Source organism: Ursus americanus, chromosome 5 (assembly GCF_024610735.1).
Source record: "Ursus americanus isolate L20-20 chromosome 5, mUrsAme1.1.p, whole genome shotgun sequence".
NCBI lineage: Eukaryota > Metazoa > Chordata > Mammalia > Carnivora > Ursidae > Ursus > Ursus americanus.
The window spans coordinates 41,336,491-41,363,683 of NC_142131.1; the positions used below are offsets into that span (position 1 = coordinate 41,336,491).

At 35.5% G+C, this 27,193-nt stretch overlaps 1 protein-coding gene and 1 non-coding gene across 2 annotated transcripts in view; one reads left to right on the forward strand and one right to left on the reverse strand.

The window, feature by feature from the left end:
- Positions 1 to 27,193, reverse strand: part of NDUFAF2 (NADH:ubiquinone oxidoreductase complex assembly factor 2) — a 151,471-nt gene that overhangs the window by 40,118 nt on the left and 84,160 nt on the right. Inside the window, exons 2-3 of the mRNA XM_045794298.2 lie at positions 23,768 to 23,857; positions 5,634 to 5,674 (exon numbers count right to left, since the gene is read on the reverse strand). Coding sequence (XP_045650254.1) covers positions 5,634 to 5,674; positions 23,768 to 23,857 — 131 coding nt within the window. The remainder of the gene's footprint in view (positions 1 to 5,633; positions 5,675 to 23,767; positions 23,858 to 27,193) is intronic.
- Positions 17,071 to 17,237, forward strand: LOC123790632 (small nucleolar RNA SNORA23). The gene has a single exon (XR_006779157.1). It is a non-coding gene; the product is annotated as a small nucleolar RNA SNORA23 (small nucleolar RNA).

Genomic DNA, 27,193 nt, shown 5'->3' on the forward strand with positions numbered 1-27,193 from the left:
TTGATACAAGTTTTGACCACTTGGTTAAGGTGGTATCCACTGGATTTATCTACTATAAACGTACGTTTCTCCCCGCTTTGTAATTAATACGTATTCTGTAGGGAGATACCTTGAGATCATGTAAATATCCTGTTTCCCAACAAAATCTGCCCCAATGGTTTTGGTACACACTAATGATTATTCCCTGAAGAAGCTATTACAATGATCACTGAAAAATGGTGATTTTTCCAACTCTACTATTTCGCCTACAATTTATTGGTTAGCATCTAATTGCTTCTTAAACAGATTTTCAACCGAGTTATGTTTTTAGCACCAGCCTCAACTCCACTTTTAGAATTTCCTGGCACTGCCAATTACTGAGCATTCAATGGGGTCTGTGATGTAAACCAGGTTGCTTCTGGGCTTTCTTCTCTGCCAGATTAGAAGACATTCTCAATTTTGCTAAATCTGTTACCACCTGTTCATCTGCTTTCCAGCTTCCAAAACAATGTTGCTGTTTTTGCCTCTTTAATTACTTTAACCTTGTAGGTTTATGATTTTTAAAATAAATCCCTTTGCTGTCGTTTTCATTAGGCTTGAAAAGGTAAGTAAATTCATAGTTTAACTTGCTAACTTTGCTTTAAGGTCCGTTAATCTTTCCTTGCTTTCAAACTCTATAGAAATGGTATCATATTGTATGAAATCTTCTGTAACTTGCTCTTTTGGCTTGACATCATGTTTCTGAGATTTATCCCCACTGATACACACAGCTCTAGTTCATTCATCTTTAATGAATGATGCCGTAACCCAGCAAACCGGCATGCTGCAATCTTCTCACCCATTTCCACTGTATAACCAGAAGTGATAGTGTGAGGTTTGAGGTAGGGGACTGTTTTTCCACAAGAACATACACCCCATCTTTGTAATTTAAGGTAGCAGGAAAGTGAGGTTCCATATGCAAAAATATCCATTTTAAGACATTTCAATTCTGTAACTTACAAAATGAACATAATAATACTGGGCACTGAGAACTCAATCCGTAGTTGTCAGTTACTTGGAGACAATGGTGAAATGGACCTCAAGAACTCAGAAATAAGATTCCTCGCTGAAAGTGAAACTGTAAGGCCAGAACAGAGATGTGAAAAGAATAAGTGAAAGAACAGCTGCAGGGCCAGCAACATTTGATCATAATATAACTACTGTATGAGCCAAAGAAACAGTATGTCAGTCAGAATGGGGAAGCAAGGAAAAAAAGACAATTATAGAGACAAACGCTGGTAATTCGTACAGTGTGTCCCTGGCAGCCTCAACCAACATGTGCAATTTTTTCTACTTCAAATCATAAGGTTATTCCTAGGATTCAGACAGATGTTGGGAACTGTGGCCAATTCTATTTAAATATTTCCATTCCTATGGGTCAGATTATCCCTATTTGGGGATGGACACAACAGGCAGTTTTAGGCCTGATGCAATTAAACATTTATTTTACTTAACTCCCCTTATCCTAATACCATACTCACCAGAGTATGGTAACCTGTTTTTTTTCCCTCTGCCGACTGAATTTCTATTGTAAATTAATATACTGAAATTCTGGCAACTAATTCAAACTCACATGTCATTTAGTCATTGTGATATCTTTTAGAGCCAAATCACCTTGGACGTGGACAAAAGCGAGTTTGGAGCTTCCAGCTCAGGTCTTAGAACACGGTCAAGTAAACAAGTTACTGTGAAGTATTATCCTATGCCATCCCAACCTTCTGTTTACAGCATCACCATTTCCAACTCCATTTTCTACTGGTTTCTAGAATTTCCTCTTCCTTTTTCATGGAGCACATGTATTAAAAATGAAGTAGATGAGGTCTATCATTATAGCTTTATTCTACTGTCTGTAAACCTATTGCTGAGTCATGTATTTTTGTCAATACTTGGCAGTATATTTACTTTTTAAAATGAAAAACTTTTTGTTTCCTACTCTTTCGTCAGTATGAAAGGAGAAGCAATATTTAAAATATTTGCTATACGTGATTTCTAATGGAATATAGTCACCACTAGGAAAAGTTTACCTCATTAATTTTATGACATGTTAATTCAACTTGTACCACACTGATGAACAGGTGCTGTACTATATTGGCAACCTGCAGTAAAATGTGGATTTCTAGGATAGCAGGACAGCCAGCGTTCACCTTCAAATTATGTTCAGTTTTACAGGGTCATTTTCTGGTTGGCTTTCGGAAATTCAAACTCTGTCCTGGAAACCATGTAATATACTGACATAGCACTGAGATTTCCAATTCTGTCAACAAAAGCCTATCTAATAATGAATCAGGCTCTGTGTTAGGTGCCTTGTGACATACAAACAAATGAGACATAATCCTTGTGCCATATAGCTCACAATACAGTCAGAAAGACAGATGAACAAAACAAAGAGTGATAATACTGAACTCAGAGGGCTGTACAGCTGTACAAGGCAGTATAGTTATATCCAGAAAGGAGTGCTTAACTCGATGAGACAAAAAGTTGAGAAAACAGCTGAGGAAAGCATGAAAGGATTTTAAAGGGAATTCAGCAGGAGCAGAAGCGTGCCAGCTAATGAGGGAGGGGAAAGACAGTAAACCTGAGAAACAGCAAGAAGTTCTTCGGAGAGGAAAGTGGGTACACCAAGTGTAAGGGGGAAAGTAAGAAAGCTGGGCTGGGCACGTATCAGGAGGCCTCGCATGGTCTGCCAAACAATGAGACCTTTCGGCTACAGTTTCCCAAGAAGTGTGCCTAAAAATTTATTCCTTCAAGCCTTCAAAGAGGCCAAGAAAAAAAATGTGGGGTCATAGGGTAGTTGTGTGTTTGATTTTATAACAAACAGCCAGTTTTTGGATGTGGTTGTATGACTTTCACAACAACCAGCACTGCATGAAAGGTATGGTTGCTCTAGTTATAGCTATTGTTAATCTTCTGAATTTTCACTCTTTTCATGGGTGTGCAGTGTAATACATCTCGTTGTGGTTTCCCTGACAACTAGACATGGGGAGTGTCTTTTCACATGCTTAGTGATCATTCTTGTATCTTATGAAGTGACTGTTCAAGATTTTTACTCAATTTTTATTAGCCTTGTTTTTTTTTTTTCTTTTAAATCATTGAGTTGAGGTGTTTATATAGTCTGGATACGAGTTCTTTGTCAAATGTATGGATTGTGATTATTTTCTCCTTGTTCATTGCTTTCCTAATGTTCTTTGGATAAGCTTAGTTTTTAATTTTGATTAAGTTTAATTCATCAATGTTTCTCCCTTCTGGATAGTGCTTTCTATGTCCTGCCTACCTCAAAGTTGTGAAGATATTCCACTATGTTTTCTTCTAGAAGAATTCTAAGTTTTAGCTTTTATGTTTAGTCTGTGCTCCACCTTACATTAATACTGGTACATGATATCGGGTAGGCATCAAGGTTTATTTTTTTCCCTCATGGATATTAAGTTAAGATCTAGCACCATTTGTTGAAAAGACTTTTCATTTCTAATTGTGCTCCTTTGGTGCTACTGTCAAAAGCCAATTGGCTGTATAATGTCTACTTCTGGATCCTCTATTCTTTTCCATTTACTTATTTATATATCCCTATGCCAGTACCACACTGTCTTGATTACTATAGTAATTACTGTAGAGTAAGTCTTAATGCCAGTAGAAGTCCTCTAATTTTTATCTCCCCTTTCATGATTGCTTTCAGCTACTTTAGGGCCTTTGCATTTTCAAATACATTTTAGAATTCATATACACCTTGATTTCTACAAGTCTGATGGGATTTTAATAGGATTTTTATTTGGTTGACTCTCTACATCAGTGGTTCATAAAATATGGACCAGTAGCATCAGCATTAGCAAGGAACTTGTTATAAATGAAAACATTCAGGCCTTACCCTAGACCTAGTGGATCAAAAACTCTAGGGCTTGGACCCTGCAATCTGTGTTTTAACAAGTCTTCCTGCTGGTGCTGATGCACGGTAAAGTGTAAGACTTTCTGCTGCAGATCAATTTGGAAGAATTAACATCTCAGCAATATTAAATATTCCTACCCACGAACAGATATTTCTCTCCATTAATTTAGGTCTTCTTCAATTTCTCTCACCAGCATTCTGTAGTTTTAAGTGTACATGCCTTGCATATATTTTGCTTAATTTATATCAGGGTATTTTATGTTCTGATGCTACTGTAAATGGCATTTTAAGCATTACTGGCTGGCCTTTAGCCATTGTGTAAAGGTGAAAGGGACAAAAGTCTCTTTGGGGTGGGAGTTCACTAAGAGACTTTGGAAAAAAGTAGAGAGCTTGAATGATTGGTAACATCTTGAAAACTAGTTTTAACAGGCATGTAAGATTAGGAGGTTGTTTCTAATGAACTGATATAGGCATTACGCAAAAGCAACTGTGAAGATCACAAAAAGAGGGACAACCATATCAATGTTTCCATGGAAGAAGGCTTTTAAAGTTGTAAGAATAGAAGAAACTTCTTTAGTCCTGAGAATAGGAGCTCTTATTATGGTCAAGAGAAGGGGACTTCAGAAAGCTCCTCGATGATTCCTACCACCACTGAGGATGCTTCTGAATCTTGGATCACAATGACTTTTCTTCCTTTTAATTCCAAGTTCACTGATATTAGAAAGAAGGATCTGACAAGAGTAGGGCAGGGCCAAAGTGGAAGCAACATACAAAGCTAGAAATGGGCTTAGAGATGCACTCATTCAGACCCTGGCCTGACAAACGTTGATGGGGTCAGTACAGGAGAAATGGAGCATAAGTATGCCAATTTATGGGCATCACGAATTCTGCCCTGCAGTACCCTATCTCTCAACAAGTGGGGCCTGAGTGTTGGAGCCCATTTCTGTCGTCATCAGGGTTGTAGTAGTGATGGAAGAGGGGAGAGAAAACAAGAGGGAAGTCCTACATAGAAGAAAAGGAATAGGCAGTACACTAATGAATTTGGAAATTTTCCTCTTACGAAATACATTTACTTCTTACAAAATAATTTTAGAACACTTTATGCTATTGTTTTAAAATAAAAATTATGAAATATGTTTTAAAAATATAAACACACCACAGCATTGCTATACTTTTTATTCTGCATACTACCAAAACTATGTTTTAAAGTTTAAAATAAAAATTCAATTATTAATTACTGAGTGTTATATGTTACATGCTAATTGTATATTTCAAAGTTTCTTCAGATACTTGACAGAGTTAAATGTATATAAAATTATAAAATTTTTTGTTTGCTATAAAGTTAAGGGCAAAATAAGCAGATCATGATTTGAACAGGACCATGACGTTCAGTGTTTCTCAGACTTTTCCACCAAGCACCCATACCAGAACATAGTTCCCAGGAACCAGCAAAATGTCTTGATGCAAACTGTTCTAAGTCTGAACTTTCTAAAATGTATTTTTGTTTTGTATTGCATTTTTCTTATTTCATTTAAAAATTCATATGAATTTCATGTTATACTCCACAACTTGTGCATTTATTTTATTATAAAGCTGTTTTAAATTGTTTTCTGTGGAGTAAAATTAACACTCTGGGAAGATGCATAATATCTATTCCAAGGCTTTATGTAAACTTCTAATTCAGAAACACAGCATTATAAAAACATGCTATTTGAATATTTTCATTCTGTATTCTTACCTCCATAGTAGGTGGAGTCTTTCTTGTTTTTCTAATCCAAGCTAGAAAGAAAAATGACACTTAAATGTAAGTTTTTGATCATTTGCACAAATACTGTATTCATTCATGCGTGAAACAAATATTTATTAGCACCTGTTACATGCTGTTTAAGGCACTGGGCATATAAGAAGGAACTAAACATGAATTTCCTCCTTTCCTGAAACACTTATACTAGTGAAGGGGAACAGAAAACAAACACACAAACATACGATGTCAGGTCGTGATGTTATAAAAAAAAAATACAATAGCATAGGGAGTTTGTTAAAGAGGGGACAGTCCATATCTAAAATCAGACCTCATAATCGTCTGAATTCAACTGAGTGCCTGATGCTTTATAGCAATAGAAAGGAAGTGGGGCAGGTGCCTCTAGGGAAGTGTATCACAATCACACGGAAGACATACAGTACATCATGTAGGAGAGTAGAATCAGATTTTCTGGGTTCAAATCCCAGTTCCATCACTTACTAGCTGTGTCACTTGGGGGAAGCTACTTAATTTTCTAAAAATCAGATTTCCTATCTGTAAAATATAAATTATAAAAGCATCTACATTGTAGCGTTGTCATGAAAGTTAAATGATATCTATAAATTCTTAGCTCAGAGTCTGGCATACAGTAAGCATTAAGTCTAAGTTAATACTGGGGTGCCTGGCAAGAGAAACAAAAGATAAAATGAATTTATGGGACTTCATCAAGATTAAAAGTTTCTGCACAGCCAAGGAAACAGTCAGAAAAACTAAGAGGCAGCCCACGGAATGGGAGAAGATATTTGCAAATGACACTACAGATAAAGGACTGGTATCCAAGATCTACAAAGAACTTCTCAAACTCAATACACGAGAAACAAATAAACAAATCATAAAATGGGCAGAAGATATGAACAGACACTTTTCCAATGAAGACATACAAATGGCTAACAGACACATGAAAAAATGTTCAAAATCATTAGCCATCAAGGAAATTCAAATCAAAACCACACTGAGATACCACCTTACGCCAGTTAGAATGGCAAAAATAGACAAGGCAAGAAACAACAATTGTTGGAGAGGATGTGGAGAAAGGGGATCCCTCCTACATTGTTGGTGGGAATGCAAGTTGGTACAGCCACTCTGGAAAACAGTGTGGAGGTCCCTTAAAAAGTTAAAAATTGAGCTACCCTATGATCCAGCCATTGCACTACTGGGTATTTACCCCAAAGATACAGACGTAGTGAAGAGAAGGGCCATATGCACCCCAATGTTCATAGCAGCAATGTCCACAATAGCTAAATCGTGGAAGGAACCGAGATGCCCTTCAACAGATGACTGGATTAAGAAGTTGTGGTCCATATATACAATGGAATATTACTCAGCTATCAGAAAGAACGAGTTCTCAACATTTGCTACAACATGGACGGCACTGGAGGAGATAATTCTAAGTGAAATAAGTCAAGCAGAGAAAGACAACTATCATATGATTTCTCTCATCTATAGAACATAAGAACTAGGATGATCAGTAGGGGAAGAAAGGGATAAAGAAAGGGGGGGTAATCAGAAGGGGGAATGAAACATGAGAGACTATGGACTCTGAGAAACAAACTGAGGACTTTAGAGGGGAGGGGGGTGGGGGAATGGGATAGACCAGTGATGGGTAGTAAGGAGGGCACGTATTGCATGGTGCACTGGGTGTTATACACAACTAATGAATCATCGAGGCTTACATCGGAAACCGGGGATGTACTGTATGGTGACTAACATAATATAATAAAAAAATCATTAAAATAAAAAAAAAATACTGGGGCGCCTGGGTGGCACAGCGGTTAAGCGTCTGACTTCGGCTCAGGGCGTGATCCCAGCGTTCTGGGATCGAGCCCCACATCAAGCTCCTCCGCTATGAGCCTGCTTCTTCCTCTCCCACTCCCCCTGCTTGTGTTCCCTCTCTCGCTGGCTCTCTCTATCTCTGTCGAATAAATAAATAAAATCTTAAAAAAAAATTCTAAGTTAATACTATCATTATCACTATTATTCCATTAACCTATATTTTTTTATAACAAACTCAAAAACACTAAGATCGATAATTTCTTCCTGGCCTATGGGGACGGATCGAAAACTGTGAGAAAATATACTTTAGGAATTTGGTCTTTAAAAAGTAGAAAACTGTTTGATCACTTTCATTTAGATTTAGTTTTCATTACAAAATTGTGAGGTATCCTTATTTAATAGAGAAATTATAGGGGCGCCTGGGTGGCACAGCGGTTAAGCGTCTGCCTTCGGCTCAGGGCGTGATCCCGGCGTTATGGGATTGAGCCCCACATCAGGCTCCTCCACTGTGAGCCTGCTTCTTCCTCTCCCACTCCCCCTGCTTGTGTTCCCTCTCTCGCTGGCTGTCTCTATCTCTGTCAAATAAATAAATAAAATCTTTAAAAAAAATAGAGAAATTATAACTTTCTCAAATTTATACATTAAGTAGTACTGGTGGCATGTGAGTCCAGATTTGACCCTGTCTCTAGCTCCAAAAGCTATCCATGTCCTACTAAGCAGCCTCTCAAATTTCAGTAAGCAACAAGCAAAGAACACAAAACTAGGAGGAATAGGTCATCACCTTAATTACATGTCAGAAAAATAAGAATTACTGGCCCCATTTTACAGATTGGGAAACTGAAGTTCAGAAAGATTAAGCAATCTGCCTAAACTCACATAATTGGTGGGTAACAGCCTGGGAATCAAGCCCTTGTTCAACTGGCTCTAAAACCTGAGCTCTGTCTGCTCACCAGCTCCCTTCTCCTTGGACCAGCTCCATCAGCCTGCCTTCTGTCATTCAAGTCATAGCACCAGGAACTGTCCTCATGACAAGCCCAGTACTGAATGGCTGTTGGGGTACAGACAGCAACATTCAACTGCAGGCCTTGCACTGATACCATAAATGTATTTTTAATATAGTCCCAGCATTTTAACCTTCTCTACTCCTACTTTTGAGTTTCTCCCCCTACTGTTCTTCTCTGCATTCTCTTTCTCCTTAGCTTCCACTCCTATGTGGTCCATTTCTAGCCACAACTTGTACAGATTTTATATTCCCTGATAGGCTTGTAAGGTTGTCAGGGGCAAGAAGCATCCATGGGATATTTATGTTTCTACCACCTAAATGCCTCCAAACAACAGGTACTTAATACAGCTGTTGAATGAATATGTCCACCATAAAATACTTCTATATGAATATTTGTTGTAATGGAACTTTTGCCTGTGTTAGAAAATCCAGCTTAGGAACAGTAAGACTCCTCTGTGCAATCAAGGAAATAAGTGCTTTATGGAATTTTCAACTGCCTCTTTATGGTCAAAATAAGTTACTTAACTTTATTTATGGATTTTTTTTTCCTAGGACAGACGCTTCTTTTAAAATAATTCAACATGACCCATATACCTCTAAAAGGTTTTAAGCAGTAAATCTTTAGTTTTAAATTAGATTGGAAAGTTAATTCAGAAAAATCAACTGCTAGGGCGTGGTCGGCAAACTATACAGCCTGCAAGCCAAATTCAACCCACGGCTTGTTTTTTACATTTTTAAATGGTTGAAAAAAAATATCAAATGAAGAACAATATTTCATGACACATGAAAATTATATACAATTCAAATTTCAGTGTCAGTAAATAAGGTTTTATTGGAACACAGCCACACTCATTTGTTTACGTATTATCTATAGCTGCTTTCATGCTACCTCAGCAGAGTTGAGTAGCTGTAACAAAAACAGTAGACCCCACAAAGCCCAACATATTTATCACCTGGCTCTTAAAAGAAAGTTTGCCAACCCCTGTACTAGGCCTACCATTAAGTAAAGCCTTGTAGCAATAACTATCTGTCTTGATTCAAAAACACTTTCATATTATCTAAAATAAAAATCATTATTAACTATTACACTTTTTACTAATGAATATCATGTATTTGAGAGTTTGTGAACACCTACTGTTGGCATGAGATCATGCTGAAGAAGTGTAATGGCACAATGCATGCTTACTATTACCATGAGAAAAACAACTTACAACAATAATCTGTCTTATGGATGAGTCTATAAAACATCATTTTCAGGTTTTGGGTAAGGTTAGAAAAATACTTCAATAGAATCTCAATAATTTTTAAAAATCCCAATGTAAATAAATAGATTGAATAACTCTGATATGTGTTTTCTAAAGTTTACTAGTTTTGTATAAGTTTATAAAATTCATGCACGGAAGAATGCCATATAACTCAGATAATGTATTAAGAACTGCCTAGAATAGTCACCCTTATGGGACACACTATTCTCTCAGGAAAGATACAGAACTTCCTTAGTTTGTTTAAATGGCTCGAGGAAAAAGATCTTTGTTTTATCTAGATAAATAAATGCAATTGCTGAGATAAATTTGTATAATGCTACAATAACCAGATACTTGAAATGTTCTTGAGATGATGGCTGATGCCCATTTACTGCTATGTATCCAATAAAGGCTACAGCTGGAAATATTCAATGTGATCACTCATTTATATAATCTTCCCTAACTTTCCAGTTACTGTATGCAACAAAGGAAATATCCTGCTGAAGGCTGGCAAAGGTTAGGAAGAGGAAGGAATAAAAATAAGCATTAATATCAAATCATTACATTTCTTTTTTTTATCCCATAACAATCTGGAACTGAACCTCTATCCAATTATAAATTATATAATGATTTTGCCATTGCTAATTATATCTGTATGGCGGATTCTGTATCAGTCTTCATTATAATGTAATCATTGTTTGAGTAGAATTTAGCAAGATAACTGGACAGTTTATGCCATAAGATCCTAGCATTCTTTCATCAATGTTCATTTGCATTCTCATCAGTATGCATGAGATTTTCATTGAACTTTAATACTCTTATTGGAACATAACACACTATAATAAGCATAAAAGTGAGCATGCAAATTAAAGCTCCCATTAATCACTAAAAGAGACTAGAAGAAGCAAGCAGGAAAATATTTCATGAAGCATACACTCTTCAAATTTCCATAAGCACTGGAAATGGCTAGCACACTTTCAGAAGAGGTACCAATTGGGGTTAAGTTAAATGAGACATTTATCGCTAGGGTCAGTAAGGTGACCATTCGGAACAAAAATTACAGAAAGCTTGTCAACAGACTGCATCCAAAAGATATTACATTAGAGATATGTGTTGTTTACTTCACTCAAGAAAATATGACCCTATAATAAAGCCTCATCTCCTAAAAAATGATCTTTGCCAGTTCTGGGTGTGTACACATTATAAAAAACTATAAAAATAAGAATCCATATTTTTTAACTGTGAAAATTCTTCAAATGATATATTATGAAATGAGTCACTTTCTGATTACTTACCCTTGGGCATATCTTAATGATATTGTTAGTTTAGTTGGCATATTTGAGTTAAATATTTTGTGATGCTCATGATGATTACTGTTCTTTTTTCTTAATCTACTTTATTGAGATATAATTTATAAACAATACAGTGAAACCATTATAAGTGTGCAATTCCATAAATTCTGAAAAATGTATACAACCTTCTAACCAGCACCACAATCAGTATAGAGAACACTTCCATCATTCCCATAGGTTGCCTAATGTCTGACCACATGCAAACACCCACCCTAATCCATCCACAGCCCCTAATTAGTGCTACACTTTCTGTCACTGTTGATTAGTTCTGCCTTACCTACAATTTCATATAAATGGAATTTTACAGTACGTACTCTTTTGCATCTAACTTACTTTACTCAACATAATGTTGTTAAAGTTCATCCATGTAACTGTGTCTGGAGAACAGACTCTTAAGGTAGGCTCCACAACCCCCATCTCTTGATGTCTACACCTTTGTGTGGGCTCTTCCCCTTGAGTGAAGGCAGGCCCTGTGACTTACTTCTAACTATGATAAAGGTGATGGGATGTCTATGAGTGCATAATTATGTTAGGTAGGATTACAGCATCCATTTTGCTGGAGCCTCTCCCTTGCTGGCTGTAAGGGGGAAAGTGGCCATGTTGGAGGATCCTATGTGGCAAGAAACTGCCAGTGACCTCTCAGAGCTTAGGGTGACCTCTGGCCAGCATGAAGTGAAAAACTAAAGCCTCACAGTCCTACAATTGCAAAGAAATGAATGCTGCAGATAACCACACATGTGGGAAAGTGGATCCTTCCACACTCACACTTCCAGATGAGAAAGCAGCCCTGGCCAACACCTTGATTGCAGCCTGTGAGACCCTAAGTAGAGAACCCACCTAGACTGTGCCTGGATTTGTGACCACAGGAACTGGGAGATGATAAATATGTAGTGTTTTAAACTAAGTGTGTGGTAATACAGATACGGAGCAATGAAAAACAAGTACAATGAGCATAGCAGCAGTTCATTCTTTTTATTGCTGCATAGTATTCCACTGTATAGAAAAATGACAGTGTGTTTATCCACTCACTTTTTGTTGGGTGTTTGGGCAGCTTTTAATTTTGGGCTTTTATGAATAAAGCTGCTATGAAAACTTTGGGTACGCGTGTTTGGGTAGACCTATGTTTTTATATCTCTGGGTTAATATCCAACAGAATTTCTGGATTATAGGGTATGTGTATGTTTAAATTTATAAAGAATTAATAAAATGTTTTCCAAAGTAGTTGTACCATACCATTTACACTTCAGCCTAACATTTATGAAAGTTTCAGGTACTTTACATCCTCATTAACACTTTATATCATCATTTTTTTAAATTCTAACCAGTCAGTGTTATGTAGTGGCATTTCACTATGGTTTTAATTTGCATCCCTTGGTAACTACTGACATTACATATCTTCTTTTCAAATTCTGATGTTTGTCCTATTATTAGATTGTAAGAGTTCTTTACTCTGTTCTTTACTCTGGATATAAGCTCTATGTCAGATATGTATTGTAAATTTCCTCCTCATCTTTCTTTTCATTTGCTAAATGTTATCTATTAAAAAGGGGAATTTAAAAAATTTTGGTAAAGTCCAATTTATCATATTTTTTCTTTTACATGTGGTGTCCTACCTAATTCTTTGACTCTCTCTTAATAGAAAGATTTTGTCCAATGTTTTCTTCTAGAAGTTTTAACTTTCACATTTAGGTCTGTGATCAATTTCAAGTTAAGTTTTTAGAGACGATGTGAGGTAAAGATCGAAGTTTGGTTTTTTCATACCGATATCCAACTACTTAACACTAGTTGTTAAAAAGAATTTCCTTTTCCTATTGAAAACTCAACTGACCATATAAGGGTAGGAATACTTCTGGAACTCTCAGCTTGATTCCATTAATTTTATATGTATCCTTATAGGGGTATTAAATTGTTTTGGAAAATGTAGCTTTTTAACGTTAAATCCTCCAACCTTGATCTTCTTTTTAAAAAGTGTTTTAGACAGTATGGAGGTTCCTCAAAAAGTTAAGAATAGAGCTACCCTACAATCCAGCAATTGCACTGCTAGGTATTTACCAAAAGGATACAGAAATACTGATTCAAAAGGACACATGCACCCCACTGTTTATAGCAGCATTATCAACAATAGCCTAATTATGGAAAGAGCCCAAATGTCCTTCGACTGATGAATGGATAGAGAAGATGTGGTGTATATATATATATATATATATATATATATATATATAGAGAGAGAGAGAGAGAGAGAGAGAGAGAGTGGAATATTACTCAGCCATAAAAAAATAATGAAGTTTTGACATTTGCCACAGTATGGATGGAGCTAGAGAGTATTACACTAAGTGAAATAAGTCAGTCAGAGAAAAACAAATACTATATGATTTCACTCATATGTGAAATTTAAGAAACAAACAAAGAAAAAAAAGAGAGAGATAAACCAAGAAACAAACTCTTAACTACAGAGAATAAATTGATGGCTCCTGGAGGGGAGGTGGGCAGGGGGATGGGTCAAATAGCTGATGGGGATTAAGGACTGCTCTTGCTGTGATGAGCACTAGATGTTGTATGTAAGTGGTGAATCATTAAATTCGACACATGAAACTAATATTATACTGTATGTTAACTAACTGGAATTTAAATAAAAACTTGAAAAGAAAAAAAGAAGTGTTTTAGGTCCTTAGATTCTTTACATTTTAATATAAAATTTAGGATAAGTGTATTAATTTTAAAAAGGAAAAGCCCGCTAGTATTTTGACTGGGGATACACTAAATCTATAGGCAAAATAACATCTTTTAAATATTGAATTCTGAACCATGAAAATTATCTATCTCTCCATATATTTAGGTTTCCTTTAATTTTTCTTAGGATTGTTTACATTTTTCAATGTACAGGTTGTAGAGACATATTTTTCTAAATTTATCCCTAAATACTTCATATTTTGAACAATTATGTCCTCTGTGAAGAGAGTTTTACTTTATCTCATCTGTATTCATTTTATTTCTTTTTCTTTCCTTATTCTACTTACTTGAATTTTCTAGAATATGATATAAAACTGGTGAGAGGATATCCTTTTGTTCCCTATTTTAGGGGGAAAGTGTTCTTTCACCATTGAATGAAGTTACATGTAAGTTTGTTTTTTTTCTTCCCCTCTTAATGCCCTTTATTAGGTCAAGGAATTCTCTATTCCAAGTGTGTAAATAGTTTTTAATTATGAACGTATGATGAATTTTGTCAAATATTTTTTCTGTACCAATTGGAATTAGCTTATGGTTTTTCTCCTTTGTTAAAAGTTGAATATAAATGCAAATGAAATTCACAATGAGATACCATCTCATACCTATTAGGATGGTTATTATCAAAAAGACAAAGGATAACGAGTGTTGGTGAGGACATGGAGAAAAGGGAATCCTTACATACTGTTGGTGGGAATGTAAATTGATACAGCCAGCATGGAAAACAGTATGGAGGAACCTCAAAAAATTAAAAAGTAGAACTACCATGTGATCTAGCAATCCCTCTTCTGGGTATATATTCAAAGGAAATGAAATCACCATCTTGAAGCGATATCTGTGCTCCCATGTTCTCTACAGTATTATTGACAATAGCCAAGATATGGAAACAATGTTAAGTGTCCACTCACAGATGAATTGTAAATATATAATGGAATATCATGCAATCTTAAGAAGAAGAAAATCCTGCTATTTGTGACAATATCAGATGAACCTAAAGATACGGTAAATGAAATACATAAGACGCAGAAAGAAAAATACCGCATGATATCATTTTTATGTGGAATGAAAAAAAGTTGAATTCATAGAAGCACAGAGTAGAATGGTGGTTACCAAGGGTGGGATGTGGGGGACATGGGGAGATGCTGATCTTTAAATGTTAAACCAACCTGTATTATTGCAATAAATTCTACATGGTCATGGTATATTGCCCTTTTTATATATTGCTGGATGCAGTTAGCTAATTAATATTTTGCTAATGATTTCTATGGTTATATGGGATATTGGTTTACAGTACTCTTCTCTTTATTATCTCTGAGAGGAGTTAATATCAGGGTAAACCTGGCTTCACACAGTAAGTACATAAGTATTCCCTCCTCTGACATTTTTGGTAATAGAAATGGCCCATCCAGGTGAATGAAATGAAAAAAAAATGTATTCTGCAATTTCTCACTGTAATATTCTATAACTATCAACTACGGTAAATTGTTTGATACACACAGTTGTTGGGACACCTGGGTAGCTCACCCAGTTAAGCGTCCAACTCTTGATTTCAGCTCAGGTCTTGATCTCACGGTTGTGAGCGCAAGCCCCGTGTTGGGCTCCATGCTGGGCATGGAACCTACTTAAAACAAAACAAAACAGAACAAAACAGAACAAAAAACAAGATATATATAGTTGTCTTCTTCTTCTTTTTTTTTTTTTAAGATTTTACTTATTTTATTTGACACAGTGAGAGAGAGAGATTGAACACAGACAGGGGGAATGGCAGGCAGAGGGAGAGGGAGAAGCAGGCTTCCTGCTGAGCTAAGAGTTCAAAACGAGGCTCAGTCCCAGGACCCTGGGATCATGACCTGAGCCGACGGCAGATGCTTAACCAACTGAAGCTATCCAGGTGCCCCTATATAGTTGTCTTCTATATCATTCTGACAATTTCTACCTTTTACATGGAGTTTTTAAACCATTTGTGTTTACCACAATTATTTACATAATTAGGTTAAAACCTACAAATATTTGTATAGCCATATTCTCAACATTATTCAATAGCCAACAGGTGGAAACAACCCAAATGTCCATTGATGGATGAATAGATAAACAAAATATGGTAAATACAGGAAAAGGCATATTATTTATCTGGAAAGAAGAATGGAATTCTGATATATGATATAGCCTGAATAAACCTTGAAGACATCATGTTAAGTGAAATAACCCAGATACAAAACAGTAAATGCTGTATGATTCCACTTATATGAGAGACCTAGAATACTCAAATTCACAGGTACAGAAAATAGAATAGTGGTTGTCAGGCACTGTGGTGGGGTGGGGGAGGGAATGGGAAGTTACTGTTTCATGGTAAGGAGTTTCAGTTTAGGAAGATGGAAAAAGTTCTGGGAGTGGTATTGGTATTGTACAACAGTCCAAATGTGCCTAATGCCATTGAGCTGGCACTTAAAAATGGAGCTTTTTATGTTATGTATCTTTTATTACAATAAAAAATGAGAGATAATAAAATCAATGTAATCAACTATATTAAAAGAATGAAGGACAATAACCATAAAAATCAACTAAATGCAGGGGAAAAAATGACAAAATCCAACATCATTCATGATACAAATTCCCAGCAATCTTGGAAAAAAAGAGAGCTCTCTTGATCTGATGGAGGTGACCGCATAAAAACCTGCAGCTAACATCAAATTTACTGGTGAGAAACTGAATGCTTTCCCAATATTGACAACAAGGTAAGACTGTTCACTTTCACTATTTCTAATCACCTATGTCATGGAGGTCCTTGCTAGACAGGAAAGCAAGAAAGAAAAAAAAAAAAACACCTACTGGAATAGAGGGAACAGAAGAACAAACATTGTTTATGTAGACAACCTCCCCAAATTTACAGTAAACTAAAGTTTATAAGTGAGCTTAGCAAAGTTGTATAAAGTACATGATACAAAAATCAACTGTATTTTTTTAAATACCTGAATTTTTTTTAAAAGATTTTATTTATTTATTTGACAGAGAGAGAGAGACAGCAAGAGAGGGAACACAAGCAGGGGGAGAGGGAGAGGGAGAAGCAGACTCCCCACTGAGCAGGCTGCCTGACGTGGGGCTCAATCCCAGGACCCTGAGATCATGACCTGAGCCGAAGGCAGATGCTTAATGACTGAGCCACCAAGATGCCCCAAAAATCAATTGTATTTTTACATATTACCAATGAATACTTTGAAATTGAAATAATAAACAATTAGCAGTAGCCCCTAAAAATTAACAAACATTTAGGAATAGCTGCTGTAATGTGTGCAGCTTTCATCTGTGTCTGATAGCAGTGTCTGTCTATGCTTTGCATTCAGATCTTGCTATCCCCATAAACATGCAGCCGAAGAGTAAGCTGGAATCATAAGGCAGTGTTATTTTATTTGAAGTAAGTTGATTACCTATGTGCTTTCATGAATAAATGCTAAGTTTTCTAGAACTAAAAAAGAAACAGGTTATTTTTTAAAAAGCTTTATTTATTTATTTAAGAGATGACTGGGGGTGGGGAGAGTAGGGGCAGAGGGAGAGTGAATCCTCAAGCAGACTCCCTGCTGAGAGAGGAGCCCCATGCCATCCCACAAACCTGAGATTATGACCTGAGCTGAAATCAAGAGCTGGACACTTAATGGACTGAGACACCCAGGTGACCCAACACTTAGGTTTTAATTTAATACAATATATGCCAGATCTGTAAGCTAAAAACTACAGATAAAAAAAATGAAGGATAGACCTAAGGAAAAGGAGAGAATATGTTGTGTTCATAGAAAACTCAATTCCATTTCAAACTGCTCTATAAATTCAATGCATTCCCAATGAAAATCCTGGAGGGATTTTTTGGTAGTAATTGATAAGGTGATACTAAAAATCATATATAATGACAAAGGACCCAAACTAATTAAAACAATTTTAAAAAAGAGATTGGAGGATTCAAATGACCTATTTCAAGACTTACTAAAAAGTGTGTGTGGCGTTGGGAAAAGGACAGACAGATCCATGGACAGAATAGAGAATACATAGCCCACACCTATATAGCCAAATGATGTTTGACAAAGGTGCAAAAACTGTGAGAAAAGGATGGTCATTTCAGAAATAGTGCTGAGAGAGTAGTCAAAACCATAAAGACAGAAAGTATAACGACGGTTGTCAGGGGCCAGGGAAGGGTAAGGAAGAATGGAGAATTATTGTTTAATGGTACAGAGTTTGTTTTACAAGATGAAAAGAGTTAAGGGAATAGATGGTAGCAATGGCTACACAATAAAGTCAATGTATTTAATACCACTGACCTGTGCACTTAAAAATGGTTAAGATGGTAAATTTTATGCTATGTGTATTTTAACACAATAAAAAATAGTACTGGAAAAAAACAGGATATCCAAATAAATGAAACTGACACCTACACCACACAAAAAATAGATTCAAAATGGATCACAGATATAAATCTAAAACCCCAAACTATTAAATTTCTAGGAGAAATCACAGAAGAAAAAATTCATGACAAAAATTCCTTACAATACCAAAATCGTGATACATAAAAGAAAAAAATGATAAATTGTACTTCATTAAAATTACAAATGTGTGCTCTCCAAGAGGCACTGTCAAAAGAATGGAAAACAAGCCACAGACTGGAACAAAAATATCTGCAAATCACATATATAGTAAAGGAATTGTATTGAACATAAATAAAGAACCCTCAAAAATAAACAAGTTAGAAAAAACCCAACCAAATAAAAAATTTCTGGGCAAAATGATAAGACACTATGGTAAAGAAGATATACAAATGGCAAATAAGGTCATGCAAAAATGATTAGCATTGCTAGGCACTAGAGAAACAAAAATTAAAACCACAATGAAGCACTATAACACACCTATCACAATGGATCAGATCAAGTGACAATGACAGCACCAAAGGCTAGTGAAGATGAGGAGCAACTATCACTCTCCATGCAGTGCTAATGGGAAAGCTAAATGGGATAGCCGTGTTAAGAAACAGTTTAGCAGTTTAAGTTGAATCTATTCTTGCCACCTGACCTAGAAATGCTACTTCAAGGTAGTTACCTGAAAGTAGTGAAAGTTTATGTTCAAATATTTATTTATACCTGAATAGAAATACGAATTTATATAGAGGCTCCAGTTATAAAGGCTATAAAGTGTAAACAACCTAAGTGTCTTGCAGCTGGTGAATGGACAAACTGATATATCAATATGATAAAATTCTACTCAGCAATAGAAAAGGAATAAACTGCTGATTCATGCAAACACACAAATGAATTTCAAATGCATTAAATGAATTGAAAGAAAGCTGCCTTCTGCTTCCAGGCAAGATGGAGCAACAGGGACAAATTACATGAAACAATAATTTTCAAGACAGTGGACATCAAGTGATGAAATATAGTGATCCCTTCAGAATGTTAAAAAAAAAAAAAAAGCCTCACTTATTGCTTTGAGAGTTTCTAGGCTGTGGCATGGGGAGGGGATCCTGCTAAAATCACCATACTACTTATGTTATGGAGATGGAGCTGGGAGTCTAGGGAGACCAAGGTGACTAATACTCACGGACAGACTATCAGACACAAACACAGCTACACAGAGAGAAAACTGTGGAGATTGGCAGGAGGCTGCTATCGGGTATTCAGCAAAGCACTAATGAGTTAATGCGAGTAAGAAACTCTTAAGACCAGGAAAAGAACCACCCAAAAGGATCAGAAGGAACAGTCCTCACGTTTTACACGGGGTCAACAGTAATGTTAATTTCCACCACCCAGAGTGGAAAACGTCATGACTGATGGGGCAGAGGAGAGTGATCAGCAATGACTTGCATCAGCAGTGCAGAATTATTAGTTCTAGATTAAACTCTGTTCCAGTCCCAACTAACGAACCTTAAAAGAAGTCCCTGGAAGGATCAAACTGTTTCCAAGTAACTTAACTGTGTCTCAGAACAAAGCTCAACAATATAGATAGGAATATAAAAATATCCAGTATCCAACTAGGCAAAAACTTTAAATGTCTGACATCCAATCAGAAATTGTGAAGCCAACAAAGAAGCAGGAAAATACTTTGCATATTGAGGAGAAAAAAATCAACTAACAAAACCAACTAAAAACAGACACAGATGGTAGAATTAGCAGATAAGAACATTAAAACAGTTATAACTGTACTCCATATGTTCAAAAAGCTAGAGGACAGATTGAACAGGTTAGGTAGAGACATGGAAGATATAAAATAGACCCATATCAAACTTGTTCAGATGAAAGCTACAATGTCTGAAATGAAGTATACCCTGGATGGACTGGTAGGAATTTGACAGTGTAAAAGAAAACATTAGTGAACTTGAAGATACAGCAAGAGGAACCATACAGAATGAAACCCAAAGAAAATAAACCACAAATGAACAGAGTGTTTGTGAACTATGAGACAACTTCAAATAGCCTAAAATTGTAAAGGGAGTCCCCAAAAGGAAGGACAGAAAGGGACACAGAGGAAAGTATTTGAAGAAATAATGGGCAGAATATTTCTAAAATTGACTGAAACTACAAATCCGTAGGTCTAAGAAGCTCATGAAACTTCAAGCACAGGAGACTATATGATGGTACATCATGATCAAATTTCTGAAAACCAGTTAAAAAAAGAATAACTTTAAAATAGCCACAAGAAAAAAATACGCATTAAATACAAAGGGACAAAGAAAAGCATGACACTAGATTTCTACACAGAAACCATGTAAAGTATCTTTAAACTACTAAAAGGAAAAGAAAAAAAACTATCAACCTCGAATATTATAGCCAGAGGAGTATCTTTATATTTCAGACAGGGGTGCCTGGGTGGCTTAGTCAGTTAGGTGTCTGACTCTTGATTTTGGCTCAGATCAGGATCTCAGGATTACGAGACTGCAGCCTGTTTGGGCTCTACCTGGGCGTGGAGCCTGCTTAAGATTCTCTCTCTCCCTCTCCTTCTGCTGCCCCACCAAATATAAACATAGATATATATATATCTGACATATCAAAGCTGAACGAGTTCAATGTCAGCAGACTCACATTTAAAGAAATGTTAAAGGAAGTCTTAGACACTAAAGGAAAATGATCACAGATGGAAATCTGGATCTACAAAAAGGAATGAAGAGCATTAGAAATGGTAACAATATGAATAAATATGTCATATTTTTCTTATTGATTAAATCTCTCTAAATCCTAGTTCACTATTTAAATAAAAATAACAATGCAATGTGTAGTGTATAACAAGTAGGACTAAAATATATTACAATAACAGAAATGTTAGAAGGAAGAAATGGCAGTACATCTTTGTAAGGTTCTTGTATCTATATGAAATGGAAACATCACATAAAGACTTTGATATGTTGAAGATGTAGTCTATAAAACCAAAAACAGCCACTCAGTGGAGACACAGCTTATAACTGACAATAGGAAATTAAACTGAATCATAAACAATCCTTAATACTAATGTATCAGTTTGCTAGGGCTACCATAACAAAGTAAAGTGCCGAACATTCAGTGGCTTAAATAACAGAAATTCATTTTTTCACAATTCTGGAAGGTAGAAGTCTAAGATCAAGGTGTTGGCAAGGTCCGTTTCTTCTAAGGTTTCTCACCTCAGATTGTAGATGGCTGTCTTCCCCCTGTGTCTTCCCATGTTCTTCCCTCTGTGTATGTCTGTGTCCTAATCTCCTCTTCTTATAAGAACACCAGTCATTGGATTAAGACCCATCCTAATAACCTTATTTTAACTTGATTACCTCTTTAAAGACTCTATCTCCAAATACAGTCTCCAAATACAGTCTGAGGTGCTCGGGTTAAGACTTCAACATAGATTTTGGGGGAACACAATTCAGCCATAAAAGCTAGGAATGAGAGAGGTGACATCACTTCAGATTCTAAGGATATTAAAAGGACAACAAGGAAATATTATGGTCAGTGTTATGAAAAAAAATTTGGAAACTTAGATGAAATGGACAGACTCTTTGAAAGAAACATGCTACTCAAAGATCACTTAAGAAGATATAGATAACCTGAGTATTCTAAATCTGATAAAGAAATTTTATTTGTAGTTGAAAACTCCAGGCCCAGATGGCTTCGGTAGTAAAGTTTACCAAATATTTTTAAAAAATAATTATAACTCTACATAAAGTTTTGCAAGATATTGAAGAAGGAATATATTCAAACTCATTTCATGAGATCAGCTTACACTGACATGAAACCCAAGCAAAGACATTACAAGAAAGTTACTAACCAATATACCTCAAAATAAAAATATTAAACAAAATTTTAAATAAACCAATCAACAATGTATAAAAAGAGTAATACATCAGGAACAAGGCAAGAACATCCATTTTCATCTCTTCTAATCAACAGTATACTGGAAGTTCTAGTCCGCGCAAACAGGTTAAGATTTAAAATAATTAAAGGTATCCAGGTTGGAAAGAAGAAAATGCCTTTATTCACAGACTACATGACCTAAGTAAAAAAAAATCTGATGAAGTTGACAAACAAGCCACTATAATTAACAACTGAGCTTAGCCAATTCATAGCATATAAGATCAATATACAAATACCTATTGCATATTTAAATTGTAGTAATAAACAATCGAAAATTAATACTGAAAAATTATCATATACAACTGCATCAAAAATATGAAATACCTATGAAGAATTCTTTTTTTTTTTTAAAGATTTTATTTATTTATTTTGACAGAGAGAGACAGCCAGTGAGAGAAGGAACACAAGCAGGGGGAGTGGGACTCAATCCCAGAACGCTGGGATCACGCCCTGAGCCGAAGGTAGATGCTTAACGACTGTGCCACCCAGGCGCCCCACTTATGAAGAATTCTGACAAAAGATGTGCCACATCTGTATGATGAATACTACAAACTTCCATAAGAGAACTTAAGAAGGCCTAAATTAAATGAAGAGAAATATAATGTCCAGGGGTCAGAAGATATTTATTGTTAAGATGTCAGTTCTTGCAAAGTGATATATATGTTCAACACAATCGCACCAAAAATCCCGGGAGATATTTTTGTAAAAATTAAGAAGATCATTCTAAAATCCATTTACAAATGCTGGATTTCATGTATTCAATATATATTTACTGAGCACTTAGTATGTGACAGGTGCTAGGCAAAGAACTGGTGAGGAAAAGGGAAATTTCTTACAAGGATATGGGATAGCAACTAGCATTCAAAGGCAGATAGGCATCTGAACTTCATTTAGAAAGAAATGGAACAGAGAACTGGAAACTTCCTGGAAGCCTAGGATATATTCTGTCTCACTATATCCTTCTTTTTGCAAACTGGTTTCCATTTTCTTCTTAGTAAATCAGCTTTTTCTGCAACAAAGTTTAGATAGTTGATTGAAGATAACTACCCACAATTACAAGTTGAGGTTCCAGCCGTGTTAAAAGACTGACTGCTACTGTTTTATCTCACTTTGAACTCTTACCTTAATTCCAAAGTCCTGATAGGGATCAGGTGTCCATCCTCTTCTTAACAGGGGTCAGTTACCAGGGTCATTTTAAGTTGAGCAAATATTCCAGATGGTAACAGCAAGTATTATCCACAATTTGTACAAAAGTAAACTAAGACCGAGAAGTATGAATTTACTTTCCCAAGTTCATGTGGGTAGTGAGTGCCAGAAACAATATTTAAACTCTGGAGGTGTACAACTGCACAGTTAGCACAGGACAGTGAGTGCCTCCTTCAATCCTGTATTGTAGGAGATTCGCTTTGCTCACCCTAGTACCAGCTCTGCTAATGTTTACAAGTTCCTTTCACTGTACACATGTTCCTGTACTAGAGTGTGACACCTTCACAACTTTCAAAGAAATGCAATGTTAAAAAATTTCATAGATTAAAATTACCAAAGTTTTTGTAAGAAGAATAAACATCTAATTTTGTATAAATAATTTGCCTTCCAGAAGATACTACTAAAAACACAAACTTACCTTCCCATTCTGTTGGGATATCTCCAACTTCATAGTCTACTTCTCTTTTATTAGCTGCTTCTACAATTCTTTTCTCTCGAATAGTTTGTCCTGTAACACAAAAGTGATTATTTTATTTTTAAATAAACTCATGACACAGCAGTTACCACAACTAATATTTTCTCTTTGGATATTGCACATCTCCTCATATGGTCAAAGACTTATCAGGAAAAAGAATAGTTTTGATTAGAATTATGTACGTTAGAAAAAACAAATTCTAAACTTACTACAAAAATTTTAAATTTCCTGTCATAATACGCAAAATTAATTTTGGTAGAAAAAAATCTAGATGCTGTGTTTTAAAAAAAAGCAACCAATTAAACTTAGAGCACCAAAGGCCAAAAAAATTAATAAAATAACCAAAAACCCCCCATTTTAATAATCAACAGTGTTCAAGTCCTTCAAATTCTGCAAGTATGAGTATTAGAAGTTCCAGTGGCTGCTGCTACTGCCCAAGGGAATTGCTATTCATGGCCCCTACTAAGTATGCAATGAATCACAAGAGCCTGCTGCCACCCTGTCCGCACATTACATTGGCAAACCAAGGTAACTAAATCATGGGTTGGATTCTGTGACCCATCTGAGTGACTACTTCTCACTGGATCTAAAGGAAGAGGGCAAAAGCTGGTGAGTTATGGGTACCATGCTTCAGGTGTGAGATCAACACTGGTTCAGGATGGTAGCAATGTAGAAACATGACAGCAAAGGTAGCAATAAAGAAAAAGGTGTAGACTGGCTGGGGATGGGATGAAAATGCAATAGGCTTACTTAATAATAAAAATTTGATTAGCATGTATTTTAAGTTCATATAAAAGACATGAAACTATTTGGTATTTTCTTCTGTTTCCGCAAAGTCTCAATTATATCTTTCAAAGCAGTTTTGTCAAAATGGTGGTTTCAAAACATGTTCCTTTGTCATTGAGCCTTTAGCCTGGGGAAACCAGGTAAGCTTGCTACTTCCCAAAAGTTAGCAAGTGTGCCTGCCTACTCGGGAATGGTAGCTGAAATAAGGATGACAGTGATGAGTAACTATGAGAGGAGGAGCAGGGTTTAACAATGATCACACCAGCCAGAGAGAGAAATTTAGGCCTTACAAAATACTACTCTTCCCACTCCTGGACCAACCTTCGCCATGCTAAATAGACTGAGTGACATAATTAAGCAAAATGACCTTGTTGCAAATCTCTCTCCCACACTACCTGAAATTCTACCAACTAAAAGTTCTTTCAACTGCCAACCAAGGAAATTCCTGGGGGTAACTATGCAATAGAAAGGAAGCCAAAAAAGGCAGCCTAAGAAGAATGAGTGACTGGTTTTATTTTCTTTGCCTTAGTAATAATAAGTGAAAGGTTGGGATTTCACAGGCAAGCCATCAACAGGTAATAACTCTGAAGTATGGGGTTAAGGAAATTCTGCATTTCATTATGGACTCACTGAATCAAGCTAATTTAATCCTAACACAGAGTTTCCCCAAGTTTTAAAAAGAGGAGTTACCTTTTGCTTACCTTATCCAATAAATTTACAGTAGGTTAAGGTATTAGTAAAGTCCCTAAGTTGTAGGGACGAGTCAGGGTAAATGGAGCCTATAACAATGACAACTGCATTATTCTCATAGTAGAGGCTCAAAATATGTATGCGGGTCTTTACTAAAATGCTACTTATATCCACATATATAAACTCATCATAATAACAAAAGTTACTATAAAGTTAGCATATACTAAACTATGTTTACATGAAAATTTTATAAATGTTTGCAAGAATCAAAATACCTATGCCTTCATATAGTTCTTTTCTAAATACCAAGATGTACTTCCTTTTAGCAATAACAAGTACAGAAATGAAAACTATAATCTAAAACACAAAATGCTAACAAATGGGTTCTGAAAGTAGGTGTGTGTTCTCTGAGCTTTTTAACGTACATAAAAAAATTGAGACATGGGAAGAGGATAGAAAGATCTATCAGTCCCAGTAGCACCACTGAAGGCATATATATTACAGTTGTATTTAAATGTCTGTGACACAAAAATTAACATCTTATTCCTACCATTAGGTCTATAAACTTAATTTAAGGTCCCCCAAGATTTTTAAAAATCAAAAATCGTATCTATTTGTGTGTAAATGAAAAGATAGAAAGAGAAATACATGAGTTAGTTTAACTAATTCCTTAACAATTCCTAAAAAAATCTTGTTTATAGATAGATGACATCAAACATGTATAAGAAGAGGATACATACAGAATAAGGCCATTAGTTTACTGAATAAATTTTTTATAATTAGGTGTAAGTTCCTCTCCCCAAATAAATTGTTTTAAAACTACTCCATTCTTTTTTAATAAGTTCTACTTGTATAATTTTTAAGAACTGGGAATGAAGTCTATTCCTCCCAATGACTAAGAAATTATGCACAAACTGTACACTTACTCATAGTAATATGCTTTCATACAATAGTTGTAAAGACAATCCTATTTATCACAGCAAAAAATTTCCATCCTTGCAAACAGAGCAAATTTAAGTACGTGAACAGGTGTCAAAAATTTAGTGTCTCATTTACATTTAAAAATTATTTTGATAACAAAAACATTACTCTAATCTACGTATAGGCTTAATAAGTCCTAATACAACAGTAAACAATTGACATTAGTATTCCCAATGAGTATTATTATGTAAAGTAATGCATAGTATTTTTACTTAATAGTAAAACAACATTAGATTTAATTAAAATAGTGAAAACAGAAAGTCTGAATTCAAGTAGATCATAATGGTCAATGGCATATAGATTTAAAAATGACAGAAGTAACCACATTATTTTACAAACTTAAAAAAATTTAATGCTACTGCTATGGATTTAAAGGTAATTGCCCTAGGATAGCAGATTTCCTATTCCTCTGTTTAGAAAAATATAAAACCTATTTAGTTAAAACAAAAGAAAAAAAGGGGAGGTCCCCAGGTATTAGGGAAATGACAGGCTTAGGTAAAAGACAGATTTCATCTGTTGCCCCTTCTGGAAGAGGGTATGGGAACCCTGGACACAGATAGGGCAAGAAGGATCTAGAGCAGAGGGTCCTAAATGTCAGACATTCAATTTTCATTCAATCCAGCTTTGTGTTTTTTTCACACTTTATAGTATTATATTCTTAATAATTTCTTTAATTTGGCTTGTCTTTCTCTTTCAATATTTACTTTTACTTTACCCTAAAAATACCATGAAATGCTTCACTTATATACAACAGTTGACCCCTGAACAAGGTGCGGGGGGTAGAGTCACCAACCCCTCCATGTAGTCGAAAACCCACCTAATGTTAACTCTACTGGAATTAAAATGAAATAAAAAATAATTAAAAAAAAAGAAAATCCACCTAATACTTTTGGCAAACTACTAATAGCTTAC